A 23,128-nucleotide genomic window follows, 5' to 3' on the forward strand; every position below is an offset into this window, starting at 1 on the left:
ATAGATACAGAAAGCGCTTAAAAGCTTAGGGTCAGAGAATCATAGGGTTAAAATTGGAGAGGATCTCCAAGACAATTCGGCCTAAGCTCTTCATTTTATAGATAAAAAAGGTGAAACTTAGAAAGTGAGTTTCCCAGGGTTATATCCAGGGGAATTATGGGACTCAAATGGGAAAACAGATGGACAATCTGCAAACCTTAACATGCTACATAAATGCCAGTTACAGTTATTACTGTTGTTGTTGTCATAGTAGTTGTTAGCTTACTGTTACCATTCCTTGGATTGGTAACAAGTAAGCCTTCTATTGCCATCCTACTTAGCTCAAGTAGTATTTATAAAGCAATATAGGGATGTATTTGTAAATGTTTAGCAATGGGGCTCCAAGGGAAAAATTATATATATATATATATATATATATATATATATATACATGATTTATTTTAAAAATTAATTGATGGCTATATTTAATATGATTATTTTTCTTTTTTTTTTTAACAGAATTTCATTTTTCCAATTACATGTAAAGAGTGTTTGACATTCATTTTTATAAGATTTTTTTCTCTCTCTCTACCTTACCTCCTCCCTCCCCAAGATAGCAAGCAATCTGATATATAACATATATGTGTGTGTGTGTGTGTGTGTGTATAGGTATAGATTATGCATGATATATATGCACTTTAAAAATATGTTAGTTTAAATTTCCATATATTATAATGTTTCAAACTTTTAAGTCTTTGATGTAAATATTAGAGACACTATTATTCTCACTTTATAGGTAAGAAGACTCAGAAAGAGTACATCTTACAGATATCTAGATGCTAAGTACCACAGGCAAGATTTGAAGACAGACCTTCCTGTTTTTATGGCTATGGTTTTAATTACTGTCAGGTATACCTAACCTAACCTCACTAGCTAGTACAGATTCCTTTTATTTTTCACTTTTTTGTATTCCTCCCCCCCAATTACCTATTAAAATAGTTTTCAACATTCATTTTTGAAAGATTTTGAGTTCCAAATTTCTTTCTCTTTGTCCTTCTTTCCCTGCCCTCCTTCTCCACAACAGCAAGCAATCTGATATAGGTTATATATGTACAATCATGTTAAACATATTTCCACACTAATCATGCTGGGAAAGAGGAATCAAAACAAAAGGAAAAAAACATGAGAAAGAAAAAACAGCCATAAAAAAAAAAAAGTGTTTCAATCTGCATTCATACTCCATAGTTCTTTTTCTGAATGTGGAATAGCATTTTCTAACACAAGTCTTTTGGAACTGTCTTAGATCACTATATTGCTGAGAAGAGCTAAGTCTATCATTGATCATTGCACAATGTTGCTGTTCTTATGTACAATGATTTCCTAGTTCTGCTCATTCACTCAGCATCAGTTTGTGTTAAGTCTTTCTGGGTTTTTTGTGAAAAATGCCTGCTCACCATTTCCTATAAAACAATAGTATTCCATTACATTAATATCCCATAACTTGTTTAGCCATTCTCCAATTGATGGGCATCCCTTCAATTTCCAATTCTTTCCCACAATAACAAAAGAGTTTATATAAATATTTTCATATATGTACATATACTTTAAAGATTAATCTTTATCATGAATACTTTGTTAAGTCTAGAAAATAAAAATAATAAATCAAGCAGTCCCAATATACAGCAATTATATTTTTCCAAGGTGTAAGTGTTCATCCTAAAAATTTAACAATGGTATTAGCTGGATGGAGCTGGCTCCAGTATTCCCCCTGGAACTAGCAAATGTGTATTTTATTCTTGATATAGAGATGGCATTGGGTTAATATGGACTGAATATTCCAAGTTTTACTCCTAACTCAAATGTCATAGTATGCCACTTTCAGGTTCCAGATACCTCAAAATATTATAGCATCCCTCTTTATAGTTGTAATTAAAACAAACAAACAAACAAACAAAAAAAAACTGGGAACAAAGTAGGGGAAAAACCAGGATGCTAATTGGGAATGGTGCAGTTAAGTGGCAAAGTGGATAGTGTTCTGAGCCAGGAGTCAGGAAGATTCCTCTTCCCAAATTCAAATCTGGCCTCAGATATTGACTAGCTGTGTGAGTTTTTTGCTTCAGTTTCTTCATCTGTAAAATGAGTTAGAGAAGGAAATGGAAAACCACTCCAATATCTTTGCCAAGAGAACCTCAAAATGGGATCACAAGGAGTTGGTTATAACCAAAATGTCTAAACAACCATAACAAAACAAACTGTGGAAATAAGAATGAATGGGGATATTACTGTGCCATAAGATATGACATAGGAAGACTTATGTGAAGTTATGCAGCACAAATAAAATAGAATCAGGAAAACAAAATATTTGACTACAACACTGTATACCCCAAATTGATTGCTATACAATTATAATGGTTAATCTTAGCAGAGAGAAGAGCTAAGAAAACACACCTGCCTTTCTTGCTTCTTTGCAAAAATGGTGGATACTTCATTTGCTACCAGATAAAGTTAGTGTTCATTTTGCTGAACTTCCTCTCCCTTTACCCTTACCTCTGCTTTTTTATTCTTTGTTATAAAAAATGACTCATTGGGAAAATGAAAGAAAATGAAAAAGAAAAGAAGACTCATAAACTAAAGTGATTTAAGTGCATCAATAAAAATAAGATTAAAAACAACAACAACAACAGGGTCTATTTAGCTTATCTCTAAAATACACTATTATTGTGTAAAAAAAAAAAAAAAAAAAAAAGGCTATGCTGGGAAGTGGGAGGGGAGGGCTTAACATGCCACAGCCTTTCTCTCTATATATAAGCTTGTTCTACAGAATTTTGAGATAAATGGGATCACAGAAGCTATCATGTTTAACCTCCATATTTTAGATAACCACAAAGGCAGATGCATCAGAAACAATTTTAACCCAGTGCCCTGATTTTGACTATGCAATATTTAGCCTTCTACATCTCTAAGCTTCAACTTCTTATCAAGGGTAGTTGGGCTGGACAGTCTCTAAGGTCCTTTTTTGATCTATGGTTGTGTGAAATTCTAGATGTGAAAGTCACGTGTGGATGTGAGGTGTAAATGGGTTACAGGAAGGATTGTGGTGAAGCCAACTATGAGCCAGAATGTTAAATTTGCTGTGAGAGCCTTTATGCATTGGAAACAAAAAAAATACAAATCAGGACTTGGATTCATAATTTTGTTGACATAGTCTAGACTGAAGACCCATGAGGATTCAAAAAATCACCTAGTTAAAAAAAATATGTCAACTGAATTTTTAGGGTTAAAAAAACCCCCAATGTTCTGATAGTTTAGCTAGTTCTTTCTCAACACTGTGTCAAATAAAGGGAAGGGGCATGTCAGCAAGTGATGGTTTAAATTACCAGTTTTCTCAAACATTACTCCTTCGGTTAGCATTTTTACTATTTATAAAAAGGACAGCCCTCTAAGGCATCCAGCAATGAGAGGAAGGGAGGGGTGGGAGGAAGAAGCTGAAGTATATACGTTGCAGATGTACTAAAGGAGATTTGAAGAAGTAGGAAAGAAGATAAAGTAAGAAGTGGAATGGACAGGAAATCTTAGATCCATGAAATCCAGAGGGAGGCTAAGAAGACCTTTCCCTAGGTATCTATATTTTGCCCCAAAGAATGGAATACTTTTCTAGCCTTATGCATGCATGAATATAAGCAGAATTTACCCATTGTCTATGTGAAGCATAGCACTAATAAAATAAAGCAAATTCATACAGATTGGGAAAGCTTGCTAGTGAACTATTCCCCTCTTCCCAATCTTTCCTATATAACTTTTCCTAACTACATACTTGGGTTTTATATGTTTATGGACCAAACCTATGATTGCAATGGTATAAGGAACTTCCTTTCCCAATGCAGGTTGGCATCTGATCCATAATTTGAGATAGTTTTAGAAACCTGTCTGGAAGTATTGAGAAGTTAAGTGACCTGCCTAGGTCACAAGGTCAATATATATCCAGAGCAGAAAGTGAATCCAAGTCTTTCTGATTCTGAGGCCAGCTCTTGATCCATTAAATCACACTGCTTTCAACTATATTCTTTTTTTGCTTTTTTTTTTTCCTAAACATATTTCCACATTTATCATGCTGTACAAGAAAAATCAGATCAAAAGGGGGAAAAGTGATAAAGGAAAAAACCAAGAAAACAAACAACAACCAAAAAGGTGAAAATATTATGTTGTGATCCACATTCAGTCTTCATAGTCTTCTCCTTGGGTGTGGATGGCTCTTTCCATTATAAATCTATTGGTGTTAGGATTCTTACAAGGTGCTAAGTCACTGGAATGGATATAATTATCTAATTTAGCATGGTACTTAACAGTTCTTTAGTTCAGTAATGTATTTACTAGAATTCCATGAGATTCACACCTTTAAAAGAGCAAACTTTTAAGGAGTTCCCACAAACCCAGGGAATACCCACAAGCCCACTCTCAGAGGCAGAGTCTGATTCCCATACTCTAGGAGATTCACAGTGAAGAATCACTGGAGATTCCATTGTGATGCTGGCTGGAGACATTGGGAAGAGGAGAGGCTGGAGACACTTGGACAAGAGCTCTCGGGAACCAAAGAGAGAGAGAAGCCTCTAAGAAAGCTAGCTGAGCCCCCAAGTGAAGGAGACAAGACTTGAAGGAGAAAATAAAGGATCTGGAGATAAGATTTGGAAAGAGACAGTAAAGGACTTTAACTCCTGGCTGCATTTTGGGATTATTGAACTGAACTGAAATTAAGGCTACCTCCAGAAGCTTCCAAGAGACCTGCCCCCAAGAGAACGGATTACATTTTAGAGAAACAGAACATTACATATTGGAATTGCCTTGAATCATCTATTCAACTATATTCTTACAACAATTAAAATACTAGCATTAATACAGGCCAAAGAACTAAAGAACACTGTAGTATATATTATTTCTCTTCTAAGACTTGAGTTTTTTCCTATTCTCTTCTCTTAAAAAGGACAATAATTCACTTAAATTTCTTTTTAAAAAAAGCATGACTTTTGAAAATTCCATACATCTTAAATATATTGTACTGTTATTAAATTAGATAGAATTTCCACAATGTAATTCTTTTTTTTTTTTTTTTTTTTTTTTTTTTTTTTTTTTTTGCTGAGGCATTTGAGGTTAAGTGACTTGCCCAGAATCACACAGCCAGGAAGTGCTAAGTGTCTGAAGGCATATTTGAACTCAAGTCCTTCTGACTTCAGGGCTGGTGCTCTATCCATTATACCACCTAACTGCCCCACAATGTAATTCTTAAAACAAAAGCTTTATATTTACACAATGATATATTGTTAATTGTTAGAATTTGATGCAAACTTTAACGAGCTAGAAAGAAAGATTGTAATGTGAATGCTGACATATTCAAAATTTTAGTAGCAATAAATCCCCCAATCAATCAATATTCCAACAAAAATATATTGGTGATTACTACGTTTCAAGCACTGTGCTAATCACATCAGAAGCTATTTCCCTTATTCTGTAAGTATGGACTTCCCCAGGTCACAGGGGCTTTTCAAGGTTCAAGAGTAGGTTTCCTGAAGGGAATTAGGCCAGAGAGGACTATTTTGAGCCTCTGCACTCCTTCTTCAAAATCTCATGCCATTATCTATGACCACCTTTGATTTCAAACATAAAAGGTAGAGACTAGAGATTATGAAATAATAGGTACAGATTGATCAAAGTAAGTTTTTACCACTAAAGTTCTAAATTCACTTACATTCCCTTAAATGTCCTTTTGCCTTTAATCTCACCAGTTTGGTACATTACCATGGACGGTGTATTCAAAGGAATCAGCTTCATCAGGAGTGTCTAAATCATCCACATTGATGTCAATTTCATCAGGACTATCTAGGTTATCATCAGATAGAACAGATCCTTCACTCTGGTCCAGAGAAAGATTGATATTTGGGGCTGTGAGTTTTATCCTCCTGGGATGGGAGCCATCAAGATCCAGAGAATTGGGTGGTTCTACAAAGATAGCAAGAACAGTAATATTACCATGGGCCAGTTATATCTCATTGGTACATCCTTTTTAGGAAGTAAGTTTCTATTGAGGAACTTTTTAAACTTTTTTTAACTTTCAAAGTGATGAGACTCTCATTGTTAATATCTACAGATATTAACTCTTTATGTTTCAATGTCCCTATGTAAAAAAACTGGACAAACATCCAGAAGTAGAAGTTGATGGATACAAACAGGAACCATACAAACTTTTCTGGCTTTTCTTAAATATCAATTAATCTGATCTAGATCTAGCCCTGGCTCCAGCCATGGCCCTCAGACATATAGGCTTAGAATAAAAAGAAGAGATTTTCATATCTACATAGGGTGACCAATAAACCCAATAACTACAACTTTGTATTCATTCTCATTCAAACCTCGGGGTAGCAACCATAAATGAATAGTCTGAAAGTAACTTAGGATAACTTATTCTTAAAACAGGTCTTTTAATTATGCAGGCTCAGGAACTTTATTTTCAGTAACTTATCCACAAACCCTTGAGGGTGGGCCCTGGAGTGGTTTTACATAATTAGGGCATTGAACTGGAACTGACTACCTTCTTGCTACCACATTTCCTGTAAAATTTCATCTTTTAAGCATAGATTTCCATGAAGAATTACAGAATCACATCATGTTAGAGTTGGAAGGAATGGTGGAGGTCTTATTTAATCTCCCATTAGAAATGAGGAAAGTCAAACCAAAAGAGATCACAGGGGATGTTCGAGATCATTCCTCACCCCCACCCTGCACACCCCCAAAAAACAAAAAAAAAAACAAAAAACCTCCTCATTTTACAGAGAAGGATACTATGGAGGCTCAGAGGGCTTATTATTTATCCAGATTTAATGAATGGCAGAGCCATGTACTGAACCCAAATCTATTGATTTTCTCCATTATGTTGTTGTGCAGTTATTTTTCAGACATGTCCAACCCACCATGACCCCATTTGCGTTTTTTTTTTTTTTTTTTTTTTTTTTTTTTTTTGGCAAAGTTACTGGAGTGATTTGTCATTTCTTTCTTTAGCTCATTTTACAAATTAGGAAACTGAGGCATACAGAATTAAGGGTTAAAGTTCAAGGTTACACAGTAAGTATCTGAGACCAAATTTGGACTCAGGAAGATGAATCTTCCTGATTCCAAGCCTGGCACTCTATTTACTGTACCACTTAGTTGCCTTTTCCATTATATTACATGCCTTTTTTATTTCATAAACTACGAATTTATTGGCAAATCTGGACAGCATATTAAAAAACAATGACATCACTTTGATGACACAAGTTCATATAAACAAAGCCATGTATGGCTAGGAGAGTTGGACTAGAGTGAAAACTGAGTCTCACAGAATCAATACTTTCAAGTTGTGATGCTGGAGAAAAGACTTTTGAGAATGCTGGTCAGTAACTGAGAAATCAGTCAATAATTAAGGTAATTAATTTAGGCTATTCATTGGAAGGTCAAGTACTGAAGCTGAAACTTAAATATCTTGATGACTTAAAGAGAAAATTGGACTCATTGGAAAAGGCCCTGATTTGGGGAGAAAATGAAGGCAAAAGGAAATGGGCGTGATAGAGAATGAGAGGTCCTGGAAACAATGAACTTGAGTTTGGGCAGACTTCAGGAGTCAGAGTAAAATAGAAAGGCCTGACATGCTATGGTCCATGGGATCACAAAGAGTAGGACACAACTGAAGAACAACAAATTTCAACAGAGTAGACAGTAACCATAGCAATTAAAAACTCTGATAGATGCCGTGAAGACATAGGAGGTAATATGACTCCAAATGCAAATTAACATTGGTTAAATCAACTGTAAAATAAGTCTGAGCTCCTAGCAAATACCACCCCCTTCTCCCACCCCCCCCCTTTTTTTTTTCTAGCAAGAAAGTGTTAGAAGCACAGGAAATATTATTCTCACTGTCTTGGGTGTGGAATGCAGCTAGGAGAATGAACTAATGTTTTTCTCACCAGGTCTCATGTCTGCAGAATTGGGACTTAGCTCTCCCTCTTCAAAGGGGATGTCCATTCCTACATCATCTGCTTGTGGTCTGGAAAAAAGGCAAAACAAAGAGTTAAAAATAGTGACTATTTTGGTTGTTATTTTCTTTTGAAAGTTTCCCAAAGATTCTTTAAAATGTTTCTATCTCTTCTCATGGAAGAGGCAGGTAAAGACAGAAATTTGGAATGCTTTAAGGCCACTTCAAAAGGTGTCAGAGCAGTAGTAGAGTACATCCTGGAGGAGCTGGGTCAGGGCAGGGAGAGACTTATGTGATTAATTTCTTACCCATGTCCTCCAAATTAAACTCTTCCTTATGACAAAGAAAAAGAATCAAGCACTTGTTAGGGTAAGGAAGGGTTCCATTTGGAAGCTTCCAAATGTAATTAATTTTCTTGCTAATTAATTTCTAAGCTGCCAAAGGAGTAAAAATGCTGTCAAACTGTAACACATTTTTAAAGTTATACAATCTTTAAAAATCATTCTTACATTTATACCCCTTCATTTCATTGCTTTTTATTCTAGATGTCCTACTGCTGGTAAATCTCTGATCATTTTACTCAGCCCAAACCAAATCTAGCAGTCTAAAATTAAGCCTACTTTAGGTTTTAAGATGTTTTTCAATTGTAAGATACAACCTATGACTATTTTCTATATTCTACACAAAAGATCTAATTATCCCATTTTATCTAAGTTATATAAAAATTTAAAGATTTGTCATAGAATATGTCGGAAGTAGAGAGAGTGTGGACATTACTTTTGCTTTTTATTTTTCATCATATCTAGACATATTTAAGATATTATATAGACATGTCATCACAGATCATATCTTTGGACTTTCCCTTCAGCATCTAGCATAATGCTATTTATCATCTGTTACATCTTAGAAATATATATGCATATATATGTATATATATATGTATACATGCAACATATGTCTATGTGGGTATATATATATATATATATATATATATATATATATATATATATATATATATATATATACACATATATATGTATGTGTGTATAATACAATATTTGGCACCTGCCAAATACATACACATACAATTCATGTATGTAACATATACACACATATATAAATATATACAAATAGTTTTTGAAAAGATTTATCAGAAGAAATGACATGAAAACATGATGAAAATCAATTATAGTAAGAAAAATACACATTTTTAAAAGTCAGGTTTTAACTTATTTCTTGCTAATTTAGAAAGATCACAAAAGATGGGAGCAGTAGATTTTAGAGGAGCTATGAAAAGACAAACACATTAAAGAAACATAGATCTGTGAAGATGTGGTTCAACTGTTTTGTATTTCAATTTGAATTATGCAAAAAAAAAACCAAAACAATCAAGCTTTAACACTGCAATTCAACTACTGGGCACATGGCCCAAAGGAGACAGAGGCAGAAATAAAGGTCTAATCTATACCAAAATATTCATTATGTCAGCAAAGAATTAGAAACAAAATAGGCATCTATTGAATGAGGAACAGATGAAAAAAATTATGGCATTAAGTACAATTCATATTATTTTACAATAAGAAATTATGAAAATGAAGAACACAGAAAAACAAGGGAAGATGTACATGAATAATAATGAACCAAAATAACAATATATACAACTACAAAATATTAAAACAAGTTGAATTCTGAATAGTTAATGGAAGGAAGGAAACAAGAATTTATTAAGCACCCACTATGTGTCAAGCACCATATTAAGACTTTATAAATATTATATCATTTGATCCTCATAGCTTTCCTGGGAGGTGGGTGCTATTATAGCCCCCATTTTACATATGAGGAAACTGAGACAGAGAGAAGTAAAATGACTTGCACAAGATCAACCTTCTAATATGAGTCTTACATCACATTGAATGCAGGTCTTCCTAATTCCAATCCTAGAATTCTATTCACTGTACCACCTAGAATTCTATATAGGAAAAAAAAAAAACCCCTAAACCATCCCAAAATAGTGGAAGTCCCGAAGAAAAGATAATGAAGTCTTCCTTCCCCCTCATGGAGGAAAGAGGAGAGATTACTTGATCAGAGTATCATATCTACTTCTAGACAAGATTTTTTTTATCAGATATTTTTGCCTAATTGTATTTCTTTATCACATGGAAAAGTTAAATCTGGAGGGGATAAGTAAAGATGACTGATTCAAAGAAAAAATTATTATTAAAATAAATAATTTTTTTAATTTTAAAAGTGTTGGAAACTGAACATTCAGAGATGATTATAATATCATTGGCTCATGTTTACATAGCACTTTAAAGTTTACAAAACATTTTTCTTCCCAGTGACTTCCAAAAGTAACAAGCATAAGGGTTATTATTCCCAGTTGACAGCTGAAGAAACTGAGATTTAAGTTACATAAATTGTTCTGGGTTTCAAAAATAATATATGTTGTTACCAAGACTCAAATTCAGATGCTCTGATTCCAAGACAAGGGCTCTTTCTATCACTGTACAGTTGAAAAAGAGAGAAAGACAGACAGACCCTCTGATCTCAAAGATCTAGTACAAAAATGAAATACATATCACAATTATATTTGTTACAATGAATAAATACACATGTAGGAGACTATAAATAGGAATAAATGATTTGGGGAGAGACTGACCCTCTATGGTTGATAGAATCAGGGAAGATCATAAAGGGATGTAAGAAACCATGAGGGTTAGTTTTACATTTGAAACTTGTGGATATTTTTAATTTAAAGCAGTATTTATTCAGAATGTTATTTGTTTCATAATATCCCCTAATTTGGGACAGATCCTTATATGTAAGATGTTCTTCTTCCTACAGTACCATCTCCATATCTACATTGGGTTCAAGATTGATGGTTATTATTGTTTAGTTATTCCAATTGTGGCCGACTCTTTGTGACTCTATTTGTGTTTTCATGGCAAAGATGCTGGAATGATTGATTTTTTTCCTTCTCCATTTTACAGATGAGAAAACTGAGGCAAACAGGGTTAAGTGACTTGCCCAGGGTCACACATCTAATAAGTTTCTAAGAACAGACTTGTACTCAGAAAAATGAGTCTTCTAAAATGATGCTGTGGATTGACAGAATCACTAGGCAGCTGCTGCCAGATCCAGAGACTTTGGAGAAAGGATCCAATCCATTCTAGGTAACAGAATCACATTTAAAACACTATAAACATTCCTTTAAGAAACAGTTATGGTTTTTAAAGGCTTCCAAAGTAAAAAAAAAAATTTGTTTTCAAATTTCTTTCAAAACTCAAGAAAATCTATTAATTGGATTACTCATTTTAACACTTTCAATTTGATATCCTTGCTTTGTTAAATTGCTATTTCATAAGTATATTATCATGTCTTAAATTGCTTCATTTCCTCCTATGTGACCAATATAGTGCTATGCTCAGAATATTACATATATATATATATATGTAATGCTTATTGATTTTTAAAAAAAAAGAAAAATGAGTCTTCTGAACTCTAGACCCATCATTCTATCCACTGTGCCACCTACCTGCCCCTCTGGAAGCTGGAGCACCAGAGAATTTGAGAGGCCTTGAGTTATGAACAATGAATAACAAATAATTTAATTTGCAAATTTCATTGCCAGAGAGACTGGCAATGACTCAATTTTGTAGCTCCTTCAGTGTTCTGTACACAGTTCAACAGATGTTTGTTTAATGAGCAATGTAAAAGTCTCAGTTGGAATAATAAATCATTAGTCAAATTTAACATAGATGCTCATCTGAATTATATTTAGGATGATTCTTTTAAAATATCAATCAAACAATCAGCAAGCATTTCTTCAGCTACTATGTGCCAAGTTTCACATGTATTCTGCCCTGAAAAAGCTTACATTCTTTTGAATTATAATACATTCATTTCAGGAACTTAGGGCCCAAAATTCAATTAAGGATCTCAGAATCTAAAGACTCCCCTGGTCTATTTAGGCCTAGTGCTAATTATTTGGAGATAGCTTACAATAAGTAACTAGTTTTTTTGTTTTTTGTTTTTTGGGGTTTTTTTGGTTTGTTTTTTTTTGTTGTTGTTGAACTCAAAATCCTATTAGTTGAATATATTTACTATAAAGAAAATATTTTCAAGCCCTAACTAATGGTCCATGAATTGTGCTTTGCTGACTGATTAGGACATATATACACACCCTACTCTGATGCCATTCAATACAACAAACCTTAGTATATGTAAGCCACTATATTAGGGCCTCCAGAAATAGAACAAAACAGTCCTCGCTACTCAAGGAGTTTATCTTTTATTGAACAAAACAACATGCAGGCAAGCAAATCTACAAATCTATAATAATTTGAGGAGGCAGAAAATATTAACTATTTGAGGGAATATTGAATAAATGAAAAAGCATTTATTAATTGCTTGCTGTGTGCAAATATTATGTCAAGCACTAAGAGAGGCAAAAACAAATAATCAGAAATAATTTATTAAGTGTTTCTCCCTTTTTTCTTTGTATATACTTAATTTCTCTAACAAAGATAGTATCAACTATGGAAACCATTATAAGGATACTTGTAAAAATGAAATGAAAATCAAACGCACACAAGCAAAACCAAATAAGGATATTTATAGTGATTCTATTGTAAAGGAAAAATGGTCTAAAAAGGGTTTCTTAATCATTTTCATGTCATGAACCCCTTTGACATTTTATTTTAGTTTATAAAACCTTCCTCAGAATAATGCTTCTAAATATACTAAATAAAAAACAGAATTGCAAAGGAAACAAATTATATTGAAACAGCATTATAAAAATACCAAATAAATTTATGGACTCCAGATTAAGAACCCTTGAAAAGGTTATATATTTAAGATGAAACTTAGATCCTTCTGTAGTTTTCATTATTATGGTTCATTAATTACAGAAGCCTATACTATTATATATTCTCTGACAAAAAGTTTAATGACAGCTAAGATGGCCACCACTTGTATATTGGTCCACATATGTGAAAAATTTAATGCTGAACACAGTCTAGAGGGGCTGACAAACTTGTGTGCTGAAAGAGGAGTAGATGAGAGTAAAGATTTTTGTTTTCCAAATCTTTAATAAAATAAAATAAAATATATTCTACCAAGGAGATGCAGAAAAATCAAAGACTGATATAGAAAAAAAAGGGAAAGTGTAGAGCATGAGGTAAGAGAGAGGAAAAGAAGAGAGGTGAAAGAAGTAATGTAAATAAATAATTAATTGAGATAAGAAAGATAAGGGAAAAAATGAAGACCATGCTAAAGAACAGGGAGAGAAATTAGGACCAGGGCTAGAAGAGGGGATGACTTGAGGTTAGAGTATAATCAAAAACAGATCTGAATTGTACTTACTCTAATCCCTCTAACATGATTATTTTAATTCAGTCATTTTACCATTTTCCCCAAACAGCAAAATACAGCATTGAGTGAAGGATATGAGAGAAGTTTTTTAAACCAGATAAAAAATCTTGCCATTGTCTCACCAAGAAACCACTCAGGCAAGTTCCTCCATCCACACGGAACGACTAATTAGAGTTTGAGCTTCCTTGGGCTCAAAAGTGTCAATGTAGAACAGAGGTAAGCATGACCAGAGCAATGAGAGCAGAGTCTATAAACACACAATGACACTGTCCTGGTTGCTAAGCAAAGATAGCTATATCTTTATTTCCATCTAGAGGTTGTGTCCAACATTGTGATTTGTTAAAGATGTCTGAGATACCCAGGGAGATGCATTGGGGTTTGATTTATGCCCTGATTCACCTATGTATTTCCCATATGCTCAACCCATTTTTAGAATCAGACTCATGGCTATATGTCTTTGTGTGCGTGCGTGCATTCATGTGTGTGTGTGTGTAAAATATAAAAGGTAAATCACCAGGACAAGGATCAAAAGCAGAGAATGTATTGCATGAAGTGAAATTTTGCATTTCTGGCTAATATACTCATGATAAAGCATGCTAACAGCAGCTGTGTGGAGGTTTGGAGATAAATTGGGTCAGATGTCCACTAAATGGAGAACAATATGAATATTATGAGGAGATAGCCAAACTTTGGGAAATCCTTTCAATCACTGTTAATCCCCATCCCATCTTGACATTAGGTCAAATAGAAAAATCAAAGCAAGGCACATTTTGTGTCCTTTCAGCATTTCTGAATTTAAAGGAATCAGCATTTTTTTTTTTTTTTTTGGCGGGACTGAGTTGATTTGTTTGAAATTGAATTTCCTTTCATATGAAATGAGCATTGAATTAAGCTTGGAGGAAAAAAAGAAAAAAAAATGCAATTCTGTCTCTAGATGGTAATGTTTCCTGATAGGCAGGTATCGTGAGCAGTGGGCAATGAAACTTTGCTGGGAATAAAACATCCTGTAGGCTCCTCAGCCAAATGGGCAGCAGCATAAAATAGTCAAGGCCAAGATGAAGCATAATAGGTTTGAGGATATATTCAAGACAACATGTTTTTGCAAATGTTCCTTTGTGGAGTGAGGGAATTCCCACTGTATTCTCTGGGGGCTTTTCTGGTCTATGTTTCCTGGACTGATAAAAAAAATTTTCTCTGGAGACTAAGTGAAAATAAATAACACATGAAATGACTTCCTTAGGATGATGCAAAATAAGCTTTTCAAAGCTCAACTTTTAAAGAATTCAGTTGAGAATTTAATTATCAGCTATGTGCCTTGCACTGGGACAGGACCTAATATCTTATCATCTTGCAGTATCTGATAGATAGTAAATGCAGAGAAAGGAAAGTGTATTATTCTACAAATTCAAATTATTAGCACAGGAAGCAATACAGGCAAGAATTGAACTAAAATGGATTTTTCAAGACTAGTATTTCTTGTGAAGGCTATTTCTGTTTGGGACAGTTTCTCATCTCCTTGTAGCAGTCTTTCCCCACTTTTTCTGAAATAGGATCTTTTCCATGCCTGAATCATCCATCTCTTATGAAGCCCTCTCTGATTGGTGCTTCCCTGCCTCCTGATCCAGACCCTGCTCCTCTCTGTGAAATACACAGTCTTCTTCAGCATCCCTGAGCTATTTCAACTATGACTATAGGAGGAATAGAAAGAGTGTATTTTAATGATACCCTGAGTTCTGGAAATAGCCTCTCACAAGCCTATCATAAACTTCCTCTTCCTGCCTTGGAACATAAGATTCCCTCAGGATTTTGATTCTAACTTTATCCACTGGTGCTTTATAACTGAACTTTGTGTACCCTGATCTCTGCAAATTCTAGGAGTAGGGTTTATTCCTTAATCCACCCATCCCCTTATATCCTTGGTATCTCTAGTCAAGTCACATAGACTTATCCAGTGAGTTAAAAAATGTCAAATAGAGGACCCTTTACATTGCATCCCTGGTCTCTTTCAAGGAATGCTTTAAGTCTTCCCCTCCACCCCCCAATATTCAGTCTAATTAGTCATTTAGCAGCCTCAAGGGGGGAGAAACACTAAGCTATGTCTATATTATTTTTATATTTTAGATTTCAGTGATCAATTATCCAAACTACCCAGCATTGCCTCATTGCCTCACTCTCAGACAGAGAAAGGTGGTAAAGTCAGAAGGCAGAGGAAGAGAGAATTGAATGTGAGAGGAGCTACAATGGTAAAAATAAGGGGAAATTGAAAAGCAGTTGAAAATGATGATAGAGATTAAACAACATCTGGGCTCTTGATCTGATAGCTCTTCTCCCTCTGAAACTTGTACATTTTCAATCTTTCATCAGCATTCAATTGTAAAATAAGGAAAGGAAACTCACTTGGAATTGCTTTAAGGGTTCAATGAATTATGTTTGCAAAGTACTACCCAATTCTAATACAGACTTCCACAGTCTATGACTCATTCCTTGGGGAATCAATAATCATTAATCAATAATTTTGGTCACGTAATAAATACCTCATAGATTGCAAAGGTACCTGCTCTGTGAATTAGTATGATTTGTCCTTAGAAATACTGACAGCAATGAGAATGCATAAATCTTCTCCCTGAATAAGGAATAATCAGTTTTTGAAACAATCAACAAATGTTTATTAAATGTTTACTATTTACAAATCACTATTCTAAGTAGTCACTAAGAAAGATAAAAACTCATGCCTACCACATAGTAAACCCCAGCCCATGACCATTCACAGGGGCCTTCTCAGCACTCCTTCTCACCTCTGGACTACCCTTGTGGTTCCACTTCCACTCTACCCTTCTCCTCCTCATTGATGAGGAAATCTTGTTCCACCTAATATCTAGCCTCTCATGCCTAGAGGGTATAATGTTGTCCTTCTTTATCCTTATAACCCTCTTAATTACCCACATATTCTCAATATTCATAACCTCTCTAATCCTATTGGTCTTCTCAGCTTGTGAAGCAGCCATTGGCCTTGCACTGCTAGTCAAAATCTCTGGCACCTACGGTAATGACTACATTGAAAACCTCAACCTACTACAATGCTAAAAATCCTCGTATCAACCTCTATACTTTCCCCACTAACCCGATACTTCAAAAAACCCTGAATTTGAATCAACACTACAACCCACAGCTTCCTGATTAGCATCTGAAGCCTAACTCTTCTATACCATAGCTCTGGCCTAGGCTACAATTATAACAACTCCCTCTCACTAGACTCTATCAGGACCACTCCTAGTCCTATCATGTTGCTTCTGCCACTTATAATAATTGCAAGCCAGAATCACCTAACTCATGAACCCTTAACACGAAAAAAAATCTATCTCACCATACTTATCGTTCTTCAACTATCCCTAATCACAGCCTTCACCTCATCAGAACTAAGTATATTCTATATCCCATTTGAAACGACCCTAATCCCCACCATAATCATCATTACACGAGGAAGAAGCCAAAAGGAACTACTTAACGCAGGCCTATACTTCCTCTTCTACACACTAATTGGATCTCTTCCATTTCTAGTAGCTCTACTACACCTACATAGCAACCTAGGCTCCCTCCATACACTAACCATGTCACTAATCTCACAACCCTAGACTTCTCTGTATCAACTACCCTGCTCTGATATGCCTGCCTAACAGCATTCACAGTAAAAATACCACTATATGGCCTCCACCTGTGACGACTGCCCAAGGCACATGTGGAGGCCCCTATTGTGGGCTCCATAGTTTTAGCTGACATTCTACTATAACTAGGGGGCTATGGCATCATACGAATTACAACCTGTAGTGAACCAGTAACAACAAACCTATGTTATCCATTTATAATCCTCTCACTATGAGGTGTAATTATGACAAGTTCTATTTGCCTGTGACAAACAGACTTCAAATCTCTCATTGCTTACTCTTTTGTAAGCCACATAGGTTTAGTAATCATTGCTGCCCTCATGCAATCCCCCCTTAGCTTTATAGGAGCAACAGTACTAATAATTGCTCATGGACTTACTTCCTCAATACTATTCTGCCTGGCCAATACTAATTACTAACGCATGCACAGCCAAACCTTAATCCTAACCCAGGCCTCCAAATAGTACTTTCACTTATATGCTCCTGATGACTACTTGCCAGCCTGGCAAATCTAGCTCAACCACCTTCCATTAACCTGCTGGGAGAACTCATAGTAATCATGACCATATTCTCCTGATCCAACTTTTCCCTTATCCTCCTTTGCCTTTAAAAAGCTCACATTCTGATGAAGGAGTCAACATGCAAACCAACTGTATATGTGAGAGAGACATATAGCATAACTGAAATATTTTTATTGTTGTTTATCCTTCATTCTCAAAGAGGACCATGACATCAGTAAGATGCCATGACTTGCAAGTGAATTTGGATTTAAGTGAGGGAGAGCTATGCAAGGTTACTTGCCTCACTTTCCCCTCCAGAGTTATCTGGATCTAGTGGCAAGATATAGATCACTTGGGAAGACACTTTGGAAGGGGGACAGGTGAGGAGATAGGAAAGGTCTCTTGCAGAAAGTGAAATTTGAGAGAAATATTGAAGGACTCCTGGAATATCATTCTTTTCCTAATCCTAGTTAAATTCAAGCAACTTGCCTATACTGGTTAGTACAAATCCTTTGTTGGTGACCCAGAGAAGAAACTGAATTAAATACAATTTCCTTAGATCGTTGCTTCTTAAATTCTAAATCTTTTAAACTCTGTACAAATATTTAGAGAAGTTTAGGCACCAAGAAATTTTCAGAAAGAGCTGAACACTTAGCAAACCAGGATTTGAGTTGTTTCCTAGTGAGAAAATCACACCATCACCTCCCATTCCCCAAACACCAAAGTCATATAACTATATAAACACATACAAACATATAGACATACATATGTTTATATGTAAACATGATAAAGCGTGGGTAGAAGAATAAATAACAGAAAATCCTATCCTCAATATTCTAGTTTCTCAGAATGAAGAAGGTAGTACCCAGGTTTTATAAGGTCATTCAATGAAGGGTTATACCCAGTGAGCTGCCTTTGGAGTTATTTCTATCATAGCACCTTTTCTCTTTCTTAGAGCAGTCAACACAGTTGCAAGGGAAGATTATCTTTTGCTAATTTTTAAAATTTCCAGATTCTACTCACAAGGGAAGAAGGAACAAGGCAGAGTGGTTCAAAAACTGATTTAGAGTCAGAGAGATTAGAATATTCTGAATCACTGAACTACCTGTATCATTTAACTCCTCTATTAAATGGAATGATTGAACAAAATCTCTCAGGTCCCTTTCGATGTTTAAATTTGATGACCCTGTCAATGTTTAAATAGTTCAACCCTAGGCTCAATTAAGATGTACTTCTTTTTAGCATTGTCTTTTTTCCTTTCTCTTTGCTTTTATTTTTTTGCAGTTTTTTCCCATCTTTTTGACTTCATTTTCAATGTTTTTTTTTAGTTTGAGAATTCTCTACTCTGGAAATTTTGCTGTTCATTTTTCAAATTTGCATCTCTCTGTGTATGCACACTCATATTTATGTATGCATGTGTGTGAGTGAAGGTTTTTTCCCCCTTTTCTCAATGATACCACTGTGGTTTTATATAGCACTTATTTCCAAAGGGCTTGACACGTTTTCTATTAGTCTAATTAAATTTCACAACATTCTTGTCATGCAGGTGTTAAGATCCCTGCTTCACAGATGAGAAACCAAAGTACAAAAATGAAGTCATTTGCCTCAGGTCCTACAATGAATTGTGCACATAAGTTTAGAACCCAGATTCTTATGTTCTACTCACTCATAATGTTCTCTTATCATCTCAGTTTCATCATAATTCCTCTTATCTCTCTACATCTTTGTTTCCCCAATCTTTAAAATGTTGACTAGATGAATTCCAAAGTATATTCTAAATCTAAATAGGTAATCTTATGAATTTTAAGGCTAGAGAAAGTCTTTCACATAAGCATTTCAGGTCCTGATCTAGTGATCTGCTCTGCCATAAACAATTTCTGATGGTCTTATGAAATGCAACTTGGGGTAGAATATAACTGGGAAAATAGATGAAAAAGAGTATTTATATGGTGCTTACTATTTTTACAAATATTAATTTAATTTTATCTTCTCAACAATCCTGTGAGATAGGAGCTATTATTATTGCCATGTTGCAACAAACTAGTGACCTACCCAGGGTAAAATAGCAATATCTGATGCCAGATTTAAAGTCAAGTCTTCCTTCTCAGTAGAGTGTGTTTATTTCTTCCCTTTAAATTCAGTTCTACAGTGCCACCATAGGGGAAATATTTGAAACAGGAACCTTGAGGTGACTGTATGATTTCTGATTTAGAATCTATAACTTAATATAGCACCACAAACTCTTAGAAATGGGGACGAATAAGGGATCATTTAAGCTCAATCCCCTTATTTTACAGATGAGGAAATTGAAATCCAAGAAAGACAAATAACTTCTCAAGTTTACTCAGTGAATTAGTAACGATTAAAAGAAACACTTTTCAAAGCTAAGGGAAAAAAAATATTTTGAGATTTGTTTTCTTACTCCATTGCCCCAGTTTTCTTTGGCAATATTCAAAATTTAACTAGTCAATAAAGAACCTTAATTGTATGAATGCACATTTGGTTTAAGCCATAGTACTGTAGAAATGGTACCATGTAGTGCAGGAGGGGGAAAGAAAGGATGCTGAGCTTGGAGTCACTGAACCTGAAGTTGAATCCTAACTCAGTTCTTATGGTAGGACCTTCACCTCTCCACAGATGTTTCCTCATCTGAAAAATGACAGGCTTTGCCTGTGATATCCAAGGGCCCCCAGCTCTAAATATAAAATTTATTAGGAAGGATCAAATATGTAAGCATATCTTGTCCATGTACACATGTGTACACACATCTCATCTGTCTATATAAGTGTGTACACACATGTGTTACATTCGGTATAAATCTTCATGTAAATGCGTATTGTCTATACATGCATATCACTTGTCTATAGATACATGTATGTACATTCACATTTATGTATAAATATATACATATAATTTGTCTATACACATATGTATATATATCAAGTCTATATACATTTATGTTTATGCACATAGACATTTACACATATGCATATATCTTGTGTATTCATATATCTTGTCTATATAACGTGTGCATATATATATATATGTTTGTGTATATGTGTATATGTATATACACATTTATCTATACACACAGATGTTCAGTCATTTCAGTTGTACCTGATTCCTTGCAACCCTATTTAGGGTTTTGTTGGCAAAGAAACCATTACCAATTTACCATTACCCTGTCCATCTCATTTTATAGATGAGGAACTGAAGCAAATAGACAAACAAAAGTGAATTACCTAGGGTCATGCAGTAGCATGTCTGAGAATATATATTTGTATAGATGTGAATATATATATATATATATGCACACATAATTTATAGGTATATATTTTTATTTAAAACAGGCACTTATGTATATATACACATAGATAGTGAGACATGTGTGTATGTTGTGTGCATATATATGCATAAATTTGTATATATTTTATATATACTTATCTCTTTACACATTGCTTCCTCCAAATAGAATATGTTCCTTATATATATCTATATTCATGTTTATGCATACACCTAAATATAGCATATATAATTACACCAACCATCAAGTAAAATGTAGGCATTAAAATGATTTTTTAAACAAAATCAAGCAAAAATTACTCTGATAATAGTATTTAGTCAGATATGTTTAAAAGAAAAGTGTGGATAAATCCATACATTATTTAAAATGGGCCCGTTTTTTAAGAGAGACTTTTTGCCTGGTACAAATTGGAAATAAAGATAAAAAGTATTTGGTTTCTAAAAAGAAATTAGTATCATCACACTTTAAGAAAAGTCACCCAGCTGGTCCTTTGGGGCTTGCAGAACAGTGGGGAATGAGAAAAGGCTAAGAAAATGACTGTGAGAGACACAGAAGGAGCCAGAGACAGAAATAGCAGGAGACACAGCAAGTAAAAGGAAATGTGTCATGAGAGAGAAAAGATCCAGGGGTGTTTGTGACTTTCTGCTGATTTATGTAGGAAACAACCCAATAGATGGAGGAACTGAAATTCAAAAGATCTTTATCTTTTAGATAGAATGTGAAAAGGATGTCTCAGAAACTCAGGGCTAGCTCACAAGCCCATGGAAGTAATACTCTCTGAAGCTCAGGGCATAGATGAACACAGTACCTGATGTTATTACAGCTAAGAAAGTCTTTTAATATATTTATGCAGCGGTGTATTTAAAAATATTTAAGAGTTTCTAATATATGGGTTTTTGCTATTTTTGTCTTAAATACCTAAAAATTGGCAAATTTAAACTTAAAACATTAATGGTATCTCAAGGGAATTTTGCTGTGATGAAAAGCGCCCTTGTTTTTCTCATGAAAAACAGTCTCACTAACTGGAGTACTTTCTAGGCCTATATTCTTTCTTGTTTTTTTTCTCCCTGAGTTGAAGCAGTCCAAGAAATTAAAATACACAAATTGTTCTCTGGTATATTTCTAATAAGACAACTTCTCAGTTCACTTCTATACATAACATTATAAAAATAGATTATTGGTTCTATAAGTTATGTGGGATTTTTTGATTTTGGGGGGAGATGGGAAGGTCTGGACTTCTGATTTCATTTCTCTTTTTATCACAGTGTACAAATGCATTCTCTTTCTCTCCATCTTCTCACCAATTCAGATCAACCACACCATTCAGTTTAGAGGACTAACTTTTAGATGTTATGTTATTTAATGCCTCACACTCCAAATTATTTGTATATATTTTGTATTTATTGATCTATTTATGCATTGCTTCCTTCCAAAAGAATTAAGTTCCTTGAGGGTAAGGACTATTTCTTTTCTTTTCTCTTCTTTTCCCCAGAGTCTAACATAGTGACTGATGTGTGGTAAGTCCATAAATACTTGTTGAATAAAAAAAAATAATTGAAATGACATTCAAGGTCACACAGCTACTATGTGTCAGAGGCTAGACTTGAATCCAGGTCTTTTTGACTGCAACAAGGCCAGCTATCCACCTTCCTATGCTGCTCCTGGTTACTATTCTCCAAATGGCTCAGTAGTAGAATGAATAAATAGGAAACTAGATTACATGTGGTTTTGGCTTCTATAGTACAGGGAGTGGTAGAGAGGATCTGTCAATGCCAATTTTATGTTGTAAGTGAAACAGGCAGCCTTCTGTGGCATAAGATTTATGGACTGCTTGCTGTCCAACTCTCCTGTGGGAGTTGATGTAATCTGGAAGAGGTGAGTATTAAGAGGTATATGTTTTGATTATAGTGGAATGTATGGGTGTTTGTGCATGTGTGTGCACACACATATATGTTGGAGATAACACTGTCAGTCCAAGTATGCACATGAACATGGAGAACAAAAAAAACACAAATTTAATAGGGCCCATCACCTTACCATTAGGCCAACCTTGAGATTTGCACATTTGCAATGGACTGCTTTCAGGAGAGATGGAGGGAGGAGTCTGTACACTGAGAATATTACACAGAATAAAGTAGAAGTACATTTGCCGACATACTTCTGCCTATAGGATCTCAACTGAAAACATTCAGACCTGTCTGTCTGATTTTATATATATATATATATATATATATATATATATATATATATATATATATATATATATATATATATATATATATATATATATATATATATATATATGGATGTATGG

General features: G+C 34.5%; 1 protein-coding gene across 2 annotated transcripts in view; it reads right to left on the reverse strand.

Moving 5' to 3' along the window:
• PRUNE2 (prune homolog 2 with BCH domain) overlaps positions 1–23,128 on the reverse strand; it is a 226,761-nt gene that overhangs the window by 41,602 nt on the left and 162,031 nt on the right. For both annotated transcript variants that reach the window (XM_074280101.1, XM_074280100.1), the window contains exons 7-8: positions 7,968–8,047; positions 5,770–5,970 (exon numbers count right to left, since the gene is read on the reverse strand). In XM_074280101.1, the coding sequence (XP_074136202.1) occupies positions 5,770–5,970; positions 7,968–8,047 (281 nt within the window). The remainder of the gene's footprint in view (positions 1–5,769; positions 5,971–7,967; positions 8,048–23,128) is intronic.

This window comes from Sminthopsis crassicaudata, chromosome 1 (genome assembly GCF_048593235.1).
Source record: "Sminthopsis crassicaudata isolate SCR6 chromosome 1, ASM4859323v1, whole genome shotgun sequence".
NCBI lineage: Eukaryota > Metazoa > Chordata > Mammalia > Dasyuromorphia > Dasyuridae > Sminthopsis > Sminthopsis crassicaudata.